The 16,893-nt window shown below is 42.8% G+C and overlaps 1 protein-coding gene across 1 annotated transcript; it reads right to left on the reverse strand.

The window, feature by feature from the left end:
* Window positions 1-342: 342 nt before the first annotated feature.
* Window positions 343-11,253, reverse strand: ZNF622 (zinc finger protein 622). The gene is made up of 6 exons (XM_037063033.1): window positions 10,483-11,253; window positions 9,441-9,701; window positions 9,057-9,219; window positions 5,905-6,017; window positions 2,260-2,403; window positions 343-623 (listed from the first exon to the last, which is right to left on the reverse strand). The coding sequence occupies exons 1-6, from the start codon at window positions 11,096-11,098 to the stop codon at window positions 496-498; spliced, it is 1,425 nt and encodes a 474-aa protein (XP_036918928.1). The 5' UTR covers window positions 11,099-11,253; the 3' UTR covers window positions 343-495.
* Between the last annotated feature and the right edge of the window lie 5,640 nt (window positions 11,254-16,893).

Below are 16,893 nucleotides of genomic sequence, written 5' to 3' on the forward strand. Positions count from 1 at the left end.
ACGCCTCTGACACGCTCCTGAACTGCTGGGATCCAACGAGCGTGCCCAGAGACTCTCACTGCCACACGAGCCACTATACATTCAAATGAGTGACACTGAAATGAATCCCCTCGCAGAGGTTCCAGTGCCAGGTTCTGAAAGTTGTTCTTCTGCAAGTTAAACTTGAGAAGGACCAAGTCACTCTTGAGTTCCCCTATTATTCTGACAGCCATAAATCAGATAAAAGCTGAGACAATAAAGACACCGCCTAGCAGTAATGCAAGCTGAGTTCAGTAGACACACCACTCACCCTGTGAAAATATAACCTCTAAACCCTGCATAGAAATGACATTTGAAAGCCAATATGATTCTGCCTTTTATTACTAGGTCAGAACAGATGAAGTGCGGGGAGAAGGGGAGCAGCACATGGACTCTGTCACGCAGTGCGGCTCCCGCTGGTCCTCAGGCAAGGCCGGCACCCGTGCAGGGGACGACGACTCCATCGGCGGCAGACCCTTAGAATATGACTTGGGGCCTAAAGTGCATCTGCTTGGTGGCATTGTTCTTCATTGCCGTCTTCAGCAACCACTTGGACTTCATCCTTTGAACATACTGCATGTCCCGCTTGTTCATAAGGGCTGCTCCTGTGGTTGGAAAGGAGGTAAGAAATGAGGCAAACGTCTGCTATTTGTGATCGGAGAAAAGCCAACCTTTGCAGAGAATCTCAAACTCAGTTGAGGGTTCTCGTATTTAAAGAAAAGCTGCTAACTTAGGACCTCCATGGGGTTTATGTGGACCCAGAATTGCATACCAGAACTTCTCCCTATATATGCTTTCCTCTGGGATGACCCTCTTTATTTTTCATCGTCCGGAAAGGGTCTATAAGCCCAAAGGCAAAGTCCCATTCATCTAAGGGGACAGAGAAAGAGCAGAGACTATAAACTGAGTTACAGAATCAAGACGTGTGAGATAAAAGTCACTGTCTGCTAGATTTAAGTGGCCGCAGGTCACAATGCCACCAAGCAGGTGCACTTTAGGGCCCGAGCGATGTTCTAAGGGTCTGCAGCTGATCGAGTCATGGTCTCCAGCACAGGCCCCCTCTTGCCTGAGGGTCAGCAGAAGCCAGACCACAGGACAGAGCCTTTTCGCTGCTAGTTCTCCCTGTACTTCATCTGTTCTGACCTAACAGTAAAGCTCGCCAGTAGCCACAGTAAAGGAAACCAAGTATGTTTAAACACAGTGGCACTGAAAGTGGATTTTAGTTGGACATGGCTTTCCAGGCTATTAAAAAAGACCTCTCTTGCCCTGGCTGGTGTAGCTCAGTGGATTGAGCACAGGCCTGCGAACCAGAGGATCTCGGTTCGATTCCCAGTCAGGGCACATGCCTGGGTTGCAGGCCAGTTCCTGGCAGGGGACACACAATAATACATTGTGTGTCCTTGGCAGAGGCAACCATACATTGATATTTCTCTCCCTCTCTCCTTCCCTTCCCCTCTAAAGATAAATAAATAAAATAAAAATAAATAAATAAATAAAAGACCTCTCTTATCGTCTCCACAGTCCTCTAATGGACTGATGCTTTCCCAGAAGAACTAAGGACAGAGTTATACAGCAGACACATCAGAATAGCTTTAAATAATTGCACAACGATGATGTGTCAAAGACTAACAGTTTCAGCAGCGTGCTTTATTCCTCTGGCTCTTACTAACTTTTCTATGGGAAAGTTACAAAAAGGAGGGACAGCAGCCCTGCTCGTGTGCACGCACTGCGTCACACATGCGCCATGATACTCAATCTGCCCCACGCTGTGAGGGAGGTCCTATCATCATCATCATCATTTTACAAGTGAGGAAAAAGAGGTGTGACTGACTTAAATTACGCTTGTCATTTCATTCAAGAACTCACAAGTTTATCAGATAGGTCATGTTTCACTCCACAGCTCAGGCTATTTGCCACAAGGATACTATTTAATTCTTGTGTGTAACCTCCAGGACAATTCCAAACTTTGATGATTACTAAATACTTTTTCTGGAAATTGTTACCTTCTGAAAAAGTTAATGGTGTATATACAGTTTTAGGAAGTTACTGTGACAGGAATATAAATGTTTTAAGTCAAAGAGCTTTGGGCTAACTGCCATAAATATATCAAGTGGTAAAGGAAGCCAAAGAGCCAAGAGGGTGACATTCCACGAAGATAACATAAACAGAAGCAACTTCACGCCAGCCCCTCGCTATAAAACAAGTTCGTGGGCTGGTCCGTGGCCGTCCACGCTGACACACCTGTGCTGCCGGTCCATCCCAGGGCTCTGTACTGCTGCAGGACTCGGCCCACGGCCTTTTGATTCTTGGCAACTGCCACAGTTCTTGACAAGCCGAATCGCTGTTTGTAGTATCTCATCAAGGAACGATGACCCACTCTGGCGCCTGTTTTTCAAGAAAAACATTCAGCCACTGAGTTACATAGTTTTCCAAGACAGAGCTATAAAGCAAGAACTTTCCCCATCAGACTTTACAGGTATCGAGCTGGAAAATAGATATGCCAGAGTAAAATTTGCTCTATCTGGTGAGAAAAGATAAAGCAGCTTATTAAAAAATAAAAAAAAAAACCCAAACCAGATTTTTAAAAAGAGGATGGCAAGTCACCTTTAAGTGAAAAGCTGTGCATCTTGTACTGTCATACAAAACGCCTCCCTAGAACTCACACAGCAACAGCTACTAACACAGATCACAGGACCCTGGAAGGTAAGGGTCCTATTTTTTTTATTTTAATAGAAAGAAGATTAAGTACAGAGGACAGTCTTGATGTTTAGGCCCACAAGCCACAGCCTGAGTCTAGAACAGAACTCAGTCCACCTTTCCTTCACTTAAATCCTCTACAGCAGTGGTTCTTAAACAGGGGTGATTTTACCGAGGGCACTTGGCAAGGACCAGAGACATGTTTGGTTGTTACAGCAAGAGGGTGGACAAGGCCTTTAGTGGATAGAGGTCAGGGACATAGCTACACACCCTGCAATGCACTGAGTTACCTGGCCCAAACTGTCAGTAATGTCTGGGTTGAGAAACAACACCCTATTGCTTTCTAAATAATGGAAAAAGCCTAGTTCACCTAGTTACCAGGTGAACTAGGATTTTAAAAGATACAGTTGTATTCTCTCTACAGCTTTTGCTTATTTAGAAGGGTCTGATAAAACTATGCAAGTCAACCACGCTTTCAGAGTTGAATTTCTACTGACTACCTGATTCTTTACGGTATAGGCCTCTGTGATGACTAACTCCAGGCTCCATCAGACCAGTGACTCTCAAATCATGGTTCTGGGCCAGTGGTATCAGCATCACCTGAGCATGGCTCAATACACGTTGTGTTTTCACAAGAATATTAATCAGGAAATAAGCAATCAAGAATATTAATCAGGAATAAGCAATCTGTCTTTCCAGACAGACATACACATGTAGAAATTTAACAACAGCACATACACAAGGCATAAAACAGCTATTTCCACTGAAAATAAATGAAGGAAATATGGCTAGACAACCTAGCCATAGGCAGACAGCTTCTGGCAAAGTTTGACATTTTTATATATAAAAGTTTGAAATTCACACATATAAAACCCTTTCTTTCAGACTCCTCTGTGAGAAAGACCATGAACAGGACACTATAAATATGGCGATGGCTGTGTTTGCTTCTAGGATCTAGATCTTTAATTCACATGAAAAAACATTCTGTCTGGTGGGCGATTTTGTTTTAAGTCTGTCTACCTGGCAAGTTACCTGAAAGCAGTTTATTTGCTACACAGGTATGGAGAAGTAGTTACTTCAGACTGTTTTGTCATCAGACTCAAGGGATGACAAAAAGAAACACCCAAACCAGAGAACATGGTCTTTGAACACCAACATGGATGAAAACAGTTTCCCTGAACCTGACTGTTCTGGCAGCTTAACAGTTGCCAAACCTCCACAACCACACAAAATAAGTGAGACACAGCTGAGGGGTATGGACCCAGCGTACGTGAAGACTGTAGCAGGAACCCCTGCCACTGTTCACCGTGAGTTTCTGTGTATAAGGTTGGGTCAGAACACTCCAGGATTATAACGATGACTACCTCAGAATCGTTAAATGACAATGCTGGTCACTAGTACATAATGCATCAGTATACTTATATTCTTAAGCAGCATTTGGAAACACGTATTTATTGAAGTGTGACTTTTTAAAACGCCCTTGAAAAGGGCGTTTGGCATTCATTACTCAATGCCAAGGTGTCCACCAGCCAGCAGGAGAAATGAAAACCCGCAGTGTTTAGAGCCACCCCTGCCCTGTGTCAAGGACGGTGAGCACATGACATTGAGCACCAAGTGTAATGTGCTGAGAACAGCTCAACTTGGAGGCTCCTCAAGGAGAATTATCTTGAGAACACACTGTGCCTGCCCAATACCTAACAGATGGGTTACCACTGTCAGTGAGGATGTGGTGAGTTATGGTGAAGTCACAACTGGTCCATCTATCTGTCACCACAGCAATAACCACTCACAGAACTGCCCACGCCTACTTAGCAATCAGCTTCACAATCCATGACATTGAACAGTAGAAAAGAAAAATATCTCCAGCTGTCATTTTCTAGGGTTACCTATCTCTTGTGGACCCACCAACAGTTTCACCTGGCTAGTCTGCAGCTCACTAGATGCGTTTTTCAAACCGACTTACTCCACAGGAACTGAAGAGCGAAGACTTCAAGCAACTGAGCCAGACCAGTTTCCAAAATAATGCTCACAGTGCCCTCTACTGGAGGTTCTTTGTCACTGGTTCTGGGATCAGACACTCGACCTGAAGGCCTAGATTTACGGTATCACAACTACTGTGTTTGAAGCCAGATTAAAGCCAATCTATTAAGGTAAGTACCTGGCTACTAGATAGGTCTTTCCTAAGTCTGTCTAAAAGTATATTTTGCAGCACTCTTAACACCAAATCAGTTGGTGTAGCTGATTTGTGTTAAGAGTGCTACAAAATATACTTTTAGACTAAATATACTCCACCTCATGTAGCTGTCCTGAGGTTTAATAGCCAATACTTTCAAATAACATGGCTGCAGGTGACCTGCAGCTGTGAGCAAGAAAACCCAGGCTTTAAAAACCAGGGATATTGGACTTTCAGTGCACCTCCCGCCCCTCTCTTTCACTACCTAATGCTACAGAGGCAAAGTAACCTGTTCCCAGTACTGCAGGTAAATACAGTCCAAGTCCCTCAGGCTTGTAAAAATAAAATAATATATCTAATATATCTGCCTGGACATGCTAACTGCTCAGGAAATGCCCAGTATTTTTAGCACCTTCTTATCTCTACCATTCCCTTCTCTTTCTCACGTTTCTCCAGTAGTTTCTCCTATTCTCATCAGGTAATCGTCACATTGTGAATAGGGGTGCCTCTTGCATTCAGGCCTTTCCACCACCTTTAACACACCTCGGTTAAATTCCCACCGCTGCAAATACTGTTCCCACAGTACAAGACAGAACTCAAACTCTAACCCTCCCCCCTAGAACCAGAAACAGGCAATCTGGGAGCTGTCAATCAGATACACCCCATATCCAACCATCAATTTGGAAGTCTGAGCAACATAAGGAAATTGGAATCAGTCCAAAGAATAAAAGCAATGTCAAGATTAACGAGAAAAACGTTAACGTGGCACAAAAAACTGATAAGTGGAATAGAACAGGTCTACATATTTGAAAATAAAAATAGGGATGCAATTTAAACAAAACAGCCAACACAGAGCTAAGAGGCCACCCTGAGAAGGTATCGCATACCTGAAAACACAAACACACATTTTAAGTTGTATGTTCTTTTTCCCTCAATATGGAAAAGAATGGATGGGAACATGCCTCTCTGACGGTCTTACAGGCATTAAGCTATTTATTTTTGACAAATGCACGTACCAGAAGGAAGAATCAGCTCCATGGTTTCATCGTCATAATCCAAGGTCTTTTCTGAGGGCAACACCTCGGCCTGCTCAGGATCCTCCCCGTCCTTATGATCTGGGTAGCTACTCCTGGAAGCCAGTAAAAGGCATGAATAAATAGACTGATACCTCAAAGTTATCGAAAGACATCAACTGCATTTGCGAAGATGGCACACCCACTAGGTATCCAAAGGGGAGAAGCAGAGTACAGGGTCTACAAGCTGAAAGGTTTGAGGGCAAGCACCTTTTTAGCATTTTCTCTGAAGGACAAGTGTGCAAATGACTTGTGAACTCAAAACAGATCACAGAACTAAAAGAAAAACATGAAACTACAAAAACACCTAGAAGATAACACAAGACAAACCTAGGTGATCTGGGGTGTGGGGATGACTTTACAGGTTCCACAACAAAGGCACGATATCCACGAAAGAGAACAACTGATAAATTAGACTATGTTAAAGTTAAAAATGTCTCCTCTGCAGAAAACAATGTCAAGGATATTCAAATACAAGCCACAGACAAAAGAAAATATTTTCAGAAGACACATCTGATAAAATACTGTTATCAAAAATATTTTTAAAATTCAGTAAGAAAACAAATACCCAAGTAAAAAATGGACCAAAGACTTACAGACACTTTACTTCTTAAGAAGATATACAGATGGCAAATAAGCATGTAAAAAGACGCTCCACATCATATTATCAGAGAAATGTAGATTAAAACAATGAAATGTTTAAATCTGGCCAAAATCCAGGACACTAACACCAATGCTCATGAGGATGTGGACTCTCAGAAAGTCTCATTCATTGCTGGTAGGAATGAAAAATGGTATGGTAAATCCACTCTGGACGACAGTGCGGCACTTTTTTACAAAGCTAATGATATACGGTCATTCTTTTACCACATGGTCCAGAAATCTTGCTGCTTGGTGTATTCCCAAAGGAGCCAAGAACTACTGTCAACACAAAATCCGGCAAACAGATATTCATAGCAGCTTTATCCATAATTGCTGAAACTTGGAAGTAACCAAAATGTTCTTCATTAGGTGAAGGGATAAAGGGTGGTATATACAGACAGTGGAATACTATTCAGACCAAAAAGAAAGGAGCTGCCAAGCCATAAAGACATGGAGGAACCTTAAATGAATATTACTAAGTGAAAGAAGCCAGTCTGAAAAGGCCACATACTGTATGATTCAAATTACCTGAAGTTATGGAAAAAGCAAATCTATGGAGAACATAAAGACCGGTGGTTTCCAGGGTTTACAGTAGAGGGAGGGAACACACAGGATTTTTAAGGCAGTGAAACTACTCTGCAGGACATTATAATGGTGGATACACATCATTACACATCTGACCAATGAAGAACACCAAGAGTGAACTCTAATGCAAACTGTGGAGTTAGATAATAATGAGTCAGTGCAGGTTCATCAATTGTAGCAAATGTACACCCAGTGGAAGATGTTGATAATGGGGGAGGCCATGCAAGTGTGTGGGGAGCAGGGGAAAAATCTCTGTACCTGCAGCTCAATTTTGCTCTGAACCTAAAATTGTGCTAAAAAAGAATGAACAAATGACCCAAAATTGAATTTTTTTACCTATTCGTTTCTAAGAAAGAAGTCAGAAAGGAAGAAAAGGCAGAGCTGGAGATTCAGTTCTCATCAATTTACCCATTATAATAAGAAGCTCTGTAAACCAATGGGTGCCAGATGGGGCTGAGGAGAAGGGGGCAATGGGGGTGGGGAGGAACCGTCATGGAGACGTAAAGTACAGCATAGGGAACACAGTCAATAAAACCGCAATAACTATGCATGGTGTCCGGTGAGTGAGAGACTTCTCAGGGTGATCACCTTGTAAGTTATACATGTCTAATCACTATCCTATACAGCTGAAACATAATATTGTACATCAACGGTAACCGAAAATTAAAAAAAAAATTTTTTAAGGTTCTAGAACAGTGTTGTCCAATGGAACACTGTGATACAGTCATTGTTTGTGTGTCCGAAATGGCAGCTACTAACCAATGTGCTTTTAAGCACTGAGCTTTGACATGTAGCTATGTAGCTATGCAAGTGAAAAACTACATTTTTAAATTTATAACTTAATTTCTAATTAACTTAAAGAGCCACATGAGCACCCAGTAACTGCCATATTGGACAGTGTAGGTCTGGAAGAATGTCTATGTTCCTGGAAATATCAACATTAAATATATAGAAAATAACTGGACAGTTACATATAAAATGTTAATAGTAGACAGATAACCCAAAAGAAAAAACAGACAAAAGACTTGATCAAACACTTCACAAGAGACATCTAAATCTAAATAGCTAATTAATACATGAAAGATTCTCATCTACAGTGGTCATAAGGAAAATGCTAATTAAAAGCACAATAAGATGCCACTACACAGCTACCAAAATAACAAAAATGAAAAACCCTCACTATGAGAGAAATGAGGAAGAAAATGAAAAAGGACAACTGAAAAGACGAGGAATTTTCTGACCACTAATATCACATGAATTACGCACCTGTGGCATGGTATTACACACACCTGTATAGCACACTGTGCTAGGTCACAGGCATCTTGACCCAAGCAATTAGCTGTTCAAGAGTGCCAAGCATAGATTCAGTGCATGATATATCAATTATACAAGTTCCTAGTAAAGAGTGAACGAATCCCTTTGATATAATTTTACCATCAAATGCCTGGGAAGAGTCTAGTTCCCCAACCACCTCAACCCCCCTAGGAGATAGCTTGTGCTTCAAGGTCGCTGTTTTAGAGAAACCAAAACCTAACTCGTATGCCTCTGTTCTTAAGGTTAACTGGCAAAACCGAACTCTCGGCCATTAAACTGCCAAAAAGCCCCCAAGTTTTCAAGTCAGAAAAATTTCAGTGTGGGGTCTGAGATCTCTTTATCAGATCTCTGTATCACATGTTTGTGTGTGTAACTGTTACACTCAGGTTCTTATCTATAAAACGAGAGGGAATAACACCCCTACAGAAGTGCTATAAAAGTTACAAGAATATACCGTACAAGTGCCAAACATATCAGGCACCGGCACACCTAATGTCACTTCAATGCAAAAACGATGACTTCCCTTTGCCACACATTACAAACTGCAGATTTACCTAAAGTCATAGAAGTCTGCAAATTCCAAAACAGCATCACCATCTGTGAAGAGCTTACAGTGGCTTTTGTCATTCATATGCGCTTGTACAGCTTCTGTGGAGTAGAAGGACTTTCCTTTCTCGTTGCACCACAAGCAAATCTTCCCCACACCAACTTTCTCTCCTGGAAAAATAATTTGAGAAAAAAAGATATGAAAAAAGCTTCTGTAGCCAGATTAAATCTCACCATATATTTGCACGATTCGAAAAAGATGCATCAAGTTTCTATCTTCACAAACATGTAATTAAGTCAAGATTGATAGGAAACATAAAGCTAAGGTTTCCTTAAGACCTGCCCCCCAATAATATGCCATTTCCTCATTAAAGAAAAGCTACTGTACTTACCCAAATACTGAATCAGTCCCTTAAGATCCGAAAGATATTCTATATCAGGAATAAAGAAGCTATGGATTTTAGTCATGTGAGCCACATTCTTCATGAGGGAGCTTGAATGATGGGGACAAAATAAGCAGTCCTTTATAGAGATGGCACCAAGTGGGGCACTTCCTCCAGCCTCTTTCTCCTCTGCATCCTGCTCCTCCAACTCATCCATGGATTCAGCATCCTCACCTTTCAGTTCTTCATCAGAATCAAGATCTTCCCAATCTTCAAGCCAGAGATTTGAAAAACAAAGTTAGTTTAAGCAAAGTGGTCATCACAATCAAGAACCCACACAAATCCACAAACAGGAGGTGCTAGTGTCCAGCGTTGGGGGTCGGGGGGAGGGTGCTGATTTACCACCCAGGACAAGCCCTCTTTCAAGATCTCAAATTTAACTATTCCTTTGCCACAGACCAATTTGTATGGCTGAGGAAGTCCTTAATCCTTCTCCTCCAGCCCACAGTAAGCTCCTGAAGGGGTCTTTGTTTCCTTCCCGTGTCTATATGTACACATACCATCAGTGTCAAAGGATGTGTGATGAGGAAAAGAAAGAATAAATAACTCAAAGTCAAGAAGCCAGAATGCTGGCTCCAGCTTCTCATTTCAGGCTAGCTCGCTGATTCTGAGCCCCTCATTTGATTGTTTCGGTCAACTAAATTAAGTGTGAATCCATAACTAGAAACCCAAGAGAATTACAGCATGCCCTTCTAGGCATATGTTTTTAAAAAGCCTCCTAATTCAAAACAGAGAAGGCATCAACTCATTCTACAAGTGTTTATTAAGGACCTATTTTCCTCCAAGGAAGCTTTCAGGCCCTGAATCTCCCACAGTGAAGGAAACAGACAAAATTCCCGCAGAGATGCTGGACAGGCGACTTCAGAAACCCGCGAAACCTCCCCTACAACGTCCTCTTAAAATCGGAATTCAACCCTGAAGTAACCATGTGGACACCAAAGGGGACCAATTTCCTACATCCCTCCCCCACGGCCCGCCCCAGGGCCCTTACCGTCTCCATCCAGGTCTTCCTCCTCACTCCCTTCCTCCCCCTGCTGCTTCGCCAGCTTCTTCGCTTGCCGTTCAAACCACTGCAACCGGGGAGGTTTCTCCGCTGGGTCTCGTTCATTAGTAAAACGTCCTCCATCGGCCGCCGCCAAGGGACTCCCGGGACTCCCGGACTCTTTATTAGGCGCTATGGGGCCCTTCTTGGGAGACGGCTGAGCCTTGATGATCTGCTGGATGGCCACGTTCATGGCATCCTTGTCCATACTGTCCAAGCCCAACCCTTTCTCTAAGTTCTTCTCATTCATCATCTCCACCTTGCGATTCACCGCCTTCCTCTCCAGCTCCACATGCCGCCGGGACTTCAGGTGGTTTTCGTAGGCGTTCAAACAGGCGAACTTCTTACTGCAGACGGTGCAGTAGGTGGCGGTGCCCTTGCTCTCCTGCTCCGCCACGGCCCGCTGGGCCCGCACGCGCTCCTGGAAGCCCTCAGCAGTGACCGGGGCCATGTCGGCCACTTTTCGCTTCAAGTTGTAGCGGTGCCAATCCGTCTTGTAGTGAGCCCGCTGCATCTCCGGGTCTTCGAACGCCACCCGGCAGGTGATGCAGGTGTACGTCGCCATCCTCGGGCTGGAAATAAGGGGCAACAGAGGCAGAAATGTAGTGATCAGCGTCCTGATCTCAGGAAACGCTCAAACCTTAACTCGCTTCACTGCCGGCCAAGAGATAGAGTTGACGCCGACTTCCGGAGTGAATCCGAGGGCGGAGACCGTACATGTGGGAAGTCATTCCCGGCTGGATAGGAAGTCCCTCCTCTCGACCTGCATCTCTTCCAATGAGGAGCCAGGAAGGGCAAGAGATGCCATTGGCCAACCGTGCCCCGCCTACTCGTCCTACGGCTGGTGTTGATTGGATCAACCTGGGAATTGATTGTGTGCTCAAAGCTGAAATTAGATTGAATTCTTTGAGGTAGGATGATGATCCGAGGCTTCAGAGACTTTACCTTCATTCTTTATTTTGGGAGCGACGTGAGGTGGTTTATATGATCACTGCGGCAAAAGGAGAAGTGGGGCGGCCCGGGCGGCTCCCCTGAGAGTGGTTCTGAGGTCCCCGCGACGGTCGGAGCTTTCCCGAGGACCACCCGCGGCGCCTCTGCCTCCCCGTGAACTGGTGTCACGAAAGCGAGGGTTGCCGGCCCTCGGATCTGCCCACCCGAGCCTTCGCCGGCCGGCTAGAGTCCAGAGACGCGGGACACTCAGGCCTGAGGCTGAGGGGATGCACAGGAAAACCGAGAGCCCAGGCCTAAGCCCAGCCCTTCTCGGGAGGCCCTTCGAGGGAAAAGCGCAGGCGAAAGACACGAATGAAAAAATGCCAACGAGGAGTAAAGAGCCAGCCAAATCGCTGCCCAATAGAAATCTAATCCAAGCCACATAAGCCATATTAAATCGTGGCTACTATTTAAATCGATTTTAAAAAGAATAGTAGCCACGATTTTAAAAAGAAAAAAAAAAGGAGGTAAGGTCGACATGTTTATTTAACCCAGTATATCCAAAATGTTATTATTTCGGCATGTCATCACCCAAAAGATTTCGTGAAATTTTGCATTCGTTTGTTGGTACTAAACCTTGGAACTCCCGCGTGTATGTTACAATTAGCAGCTCTTCTCCATTCGGACTAGCCTCGGACTATTTCAGTTAACTCTGCCCTTGGATGTAGCAGCGCAGTTCTGTAGGAAACATGAAATGTTAAGGGTTTAAGGGGTGCTTGAACTCATCTGCACAGCCTAACTGAACCGGCCATCACAGTTACAAGCTGAAGATCCCATGTTCAGAATCCAAGTGGCCCTTAACACCAAAGAAGATAGAGATGTTTTCAAAAATCTAGGTCAAGGCAATGTTGCCCTTCTTACTCAAAACCTTCCAGTGTCTTCTTCCCCTGACTCAGAATAAAATTCAAGCATCTTACCACTGTGATCTGAATGTTTGTGCCTCCCTCCATCTCCAAATGCCTATGTTGAAAGAAAACCTAATGCCCAAGGTGGTGGTGTTGCAGGGGTGTTCGGGCTTCGGAGGTGATTAGGTCACAAGGGCAGAGCCTTCATGATAGAATTAGTGCTTTTTCCCTAAGATACCCAGGAGAGAATACAATAGTCTGTGACCAGAAAGAGGGCCCTCACCAGATCATGCTGGCACCCTGACCATGGACTTCCAGCCTCCAGAACTGTGAGAAATAAACTTGTTGCTTATAAGCCACCCAGTCTATGGTATTTTGTTATACCAGCTTGTACGGAATGAGCAACTTTATTCCAGGAGGCCCTATGCGATTTGCCACCACTGTTTCCCCTACTTCTGCCCTCCTGCTACAGCCCGTTCCCCACTCTGCTCACTCTACTTCTGTCACACTGAAACTGTTGTTGTTCGTCTGACAAGGATAAGCCAGCATCTGTTGTTGGTACTAACATCTGTTGTTTCTTTTCTTAGAAACCCTTTTAAGCTCTGTTTGGAACCTTCTTTTGCTGGATTGCTTCCTTCAAGGTTTCTGCCCCAATGCCTTGATAAGAAAGGCCTATCCATGCCCTCTTGACAAATATAGTGCCTACCCCCCCCATCCTTGTTTTTACTAAGCATAACTTTTCTCTATAGCACTGTATTATTTACTACTGTATCAAATTAGCTGATTTAGCAGCTTAAAGGAACAATCTTTGATGATCTTAGCTTCTATAAATTAGAAATATGGATGTCTCAGGATACCATGGCATTATCGTGAACATGTGGTCCAGGCTGAAGGCATGTGAAGGTTTGACTGTGGCTGAAGGATCCCCAAGGAAGATGGCTCATTTATAGGCTGACAGCAAGAGGTTTTCGTTCCTCACAGAGCTGACTGCTCCACAGGGCTGCTTGAGTATCCTCATAACAACAGGCTTCCTCCAAAAAGAGCAAAGTGGAAGCCATAATGTCTGTTATGACCTGGCCTGGGAAGTCACACAGTTGTTTTCACAATGTGCTATCACAGTCATGTGCTGCTTATGGACAGGGAATATTCTGAAAAATACCTAGGCAGTCTTGTTATGTGAACATCATAGACTGCACTTACACAAACCTACATGGCCTGGCCTACTACACAACCAAACTATAGGACAGAGCTCACTGCTCCTAGGCTACAAGCCAGTACAGCAGGTTAATGCACAAAACAATGTGAGACTAAATAAAGTACGAGAAAAATAATGCAGTCAAGGTGGTAAAGAGGAGATGTATGAGGATGCTGCTGGCAGCACATGGGGTAATGTTTTACAGCAAACCTTTTTTTAATCATTGGAAAGTGTACATTCTCACAAAAAGTATAGTAAACCAGTGACAGTCTTATTTTTATCAAGTATTATGTATTGTACTGTACATAACTGTACGTGCTATACCTTTTACATGACTGGCAGCACGGGTTCACACCCGCCTCACCACAAACACATAATGTGTTGCGATGTCATTAGGCTGTAAAATTTTTCAGCTCCATTATTATCTTATGTGACCACCCTCATATATGTGGTACATTTTTGACCAAAACATCATTATTCAGTACATGACTAACAAAGGTCAGCCATATTCAATGTGGGAGGGGTCCACGTAAGGGCATGAGTAGGTTGTCTCTGGGGACCATCTTGGGAAATTGGCTACCACTAGCACTTGCTATTTGTCAGTGTTAGCACTGAACGTCTTGTATCCCAGGAAACCCCTCCACTTGGGAAAACGAGAATGATTTAGTCACATTGTATGTTCATCACCCACATCTGGACTATGAGTCTGGTGAGAGCAGGGATGCCTTTCACTGCCGTACACTAGAGCAGTGCTAGAGCAATACATACAAGGGGGTACAAAAAGTCCCGGAACAGCTCTCTGGCAAACGCAAGCCAATCACGAAGGGATCTTTGAGTTAAATTTTCCACAACCTATCCTGAGTAGTATAGTAATGTGTCTAATCTCTGCTCACAATATTATCAAGAATACTTATTACCAATTTATCATCCCACTAAATAAACTGAGACCACCCATGAAAACATTAATTTGAAAACATTGAAAAGTAAAATTCCTCCCAGATACTGCCAGTTCACTTTAGTTGACTAATTACAACTAAATGGCTGAGGTTACGGTGCCTGCTGTAGCCGTAACAGTGCCCACGATGGTGTGGCTGGTTCCTTTTCAGTCTCGGGAGGTGTTGGGGTGTGGGTTTTTGATTATCACAACATTTTGAAAACTTAGTAAGGTCACCTTCAATTCAGTTAATAGATTGATCACAACATTTGCTTGTCTTGGGTCTACTCTTTACTTCCTATATTGTAGCGGCAACTTGGTTTTTAAAAGGAACGCTGTAAAGGAGGTAGGGTGGCTGAAGTTACCTTCCGGGAGTGACAAATACAGAATGTAAAACTAACAGGCATTGAGTAAGTGGTTTACAGTTACTGTGAATTCAGTGTTCATAAAAAATGGTAAGTATTGTGATTTTCCAATAAAAAATTTGAAGACATTTTACTACTTCTTAGTTTTAGGTTTCTAGAAATGCAGTTTTGTTTTTAAATTAACGAGGAACTGGAATGTGCAGAAAAACCTGGTTATTACAGCTTGTAAAATATATTAATTGGGTGGTTTCTAGATTTTTTGAAAAAAAGAAAAAAATTAAATAACTCATGTTTAGTAAAATTGTTAAAACTCTTCGACATTATGATCACATAACATATTTTTTAAACATTCGATAATATGACATTAGAAAGAGAATAGGCATTGGGGTCAAACTGCCTTGTCCACTTACTAGCTCTGTGACTTTGGGCAATTTAAACCCATCCTTCTAGAAAAAAATGCTCTTAGTACCACGTAATGGTACAGTCATGAAGATTACATGCAATCCTAACTGGAACTGAGTGTTTTCTATGTATTAGACCTAGGGTTGGCAAACTTCTATACTGGACCAGACAGTAAGTATTTTAGGCTTTGTAGGCCTGTGTTCTCTGTCAAACTATTCAGTGTTTGTTATAGCATGAACACAGCCACAGGCAGTACAGAAATGAATAGAGCATATTCTAATGAAAGTTTATTTATGAATGCTGCCTTTTGAGTTGATGTATTTTTCATGTCATGAAATATTCTTCTGATTTTTTCAACTATTTAAAAATGTTTAAAAAAACCACCTTCATTGGTATTCCACACAAAAACAGGTTTGGCAGGCCACATTTGGCCCACAGGCCCATACTTTGCCAATCTGTCTTACAAACTTAATTCTCATAGCATACTGTGAGGTAGGTGTTATATCTTAATTTTACAGATAAAGAAAATAGGTTAAGAGATGTCAGGTGACGTAGAGTCACAGGCAGTAAGTGTTAGAACCACTCAAAATGACTTGTGTAGAATCTTACACATAGTCCAGTCTCAAATGGAATAGGCATTTTTGCAAAACTCTTCATCCTTTATCCCACAGCACTTACTGGGTTATGAGGCCAATAAAGGGGTAAGCCCACTAAGAGAAACTTAAGAGTTTTCCTGTATGTTAGGCACTTGTCGATGGCTTAGTTGAAACATAGGCAGGAAAAAAAACCACTATCTTGGTTTTATGTTTTCTATAGCTTTTTTCCATCCCCAAAGGTGTTTCAGGTGTTTTTTTTCCCCTATTCACTCTCAAAACACCCCTGTGTGAAAAGATAAGAATTAGCTTTCCAATTGTATGCTTAGAGAAAATGAGGTGGTGGTTTGGGGATGTGAGGTGACTTTGACATTGAGCCTTAGGGTCATAGTATTAACATCAGAACCAGAATGTGTCCTTCTGACATTCCATACCAACCGAAATGTTTTGGTGGAAATGGGGGGATAACACCCAAAATATAGTCCCGGGACTGTCTAATTTCATCATGGTAACAAATGACCTCTGACAACAGTTTAGTGACGGTTTTCAGAATAATTCCACCTTATAACTAATATAGTTGGAGCAATGTAAAGACTACATCAACCTAAGTCATAAACAGAAAAAGGAAACATTTCAATCACTTTTTCTTAAATGTAGATTTACTTCCTGCCTAAAATCAGTATGCTGGCATTCCCCTTTTTAAAAGGAAGAAAGTTGGACTTAAGTCAGATGTTGGAGAGAGAAGCCTAAATGTGTTGAGGATGTTTCCCAGTTGCAACACCGTGTACAAATGTCTTTTCCTTAGAGAATACTAAGATTTTGGGGGGGGGGGTCATAAAACAGCAAAGATGCTTCAGAATGAGAATACGCACACTGCTTTAACCCTGGGTTGATCTTCCAAAGCAGGCATGCCCTTCCTGGGCCCTGCTCTACTGTTTCCGATCAAAATGCATGATCGATGTTTGCCGTTCCCATCATATGGTTCTGCTGAGCATCTTCTACCAGAAATGAGCAAAACCATTTCTCTACAACTCTA

The sequence above is a fragment of the Sturnira hondurensis genome, unplaced genomic scaffold (assembly GCF_014824575.4).
Source record: "Sturnira hondurensis isolate 20B ecotype Veracruz unplaced genomic scaffold, ASM1482457v3 Scaffold0014384, whole genome shotgun sequence".
Taxonomy (NCBI): Eukaryota; Metazoa; Chordata; class Mammalia; order Chiroptera; family Phyllostomidae; genus Sturnira; species Sturnira hondurensis.

Coding starts and splice junctions, on each gene's coding strand:
- ZNF622 (XM_037063033.1), bottom strand. CDS start 11,098: ATGGCGACGTACACCTGCATCACCTGCCGGGTGGCGTTCGAAGACCCG. Junction 6,018..9,056: donor GCAGACTTCTATGACTTTAG/GTAAATCTGCAG, acceptor ACTGGCTTCCAG/GAGTAGCTACCCAGATCATA. Junction 2,404..5,904: donor GGAGCTGATTCTTCCTTCTG/GTACGTGCATTT, acceptor CTTGAAAAACAG/GCGCCAGAGTGGGTCATCGT.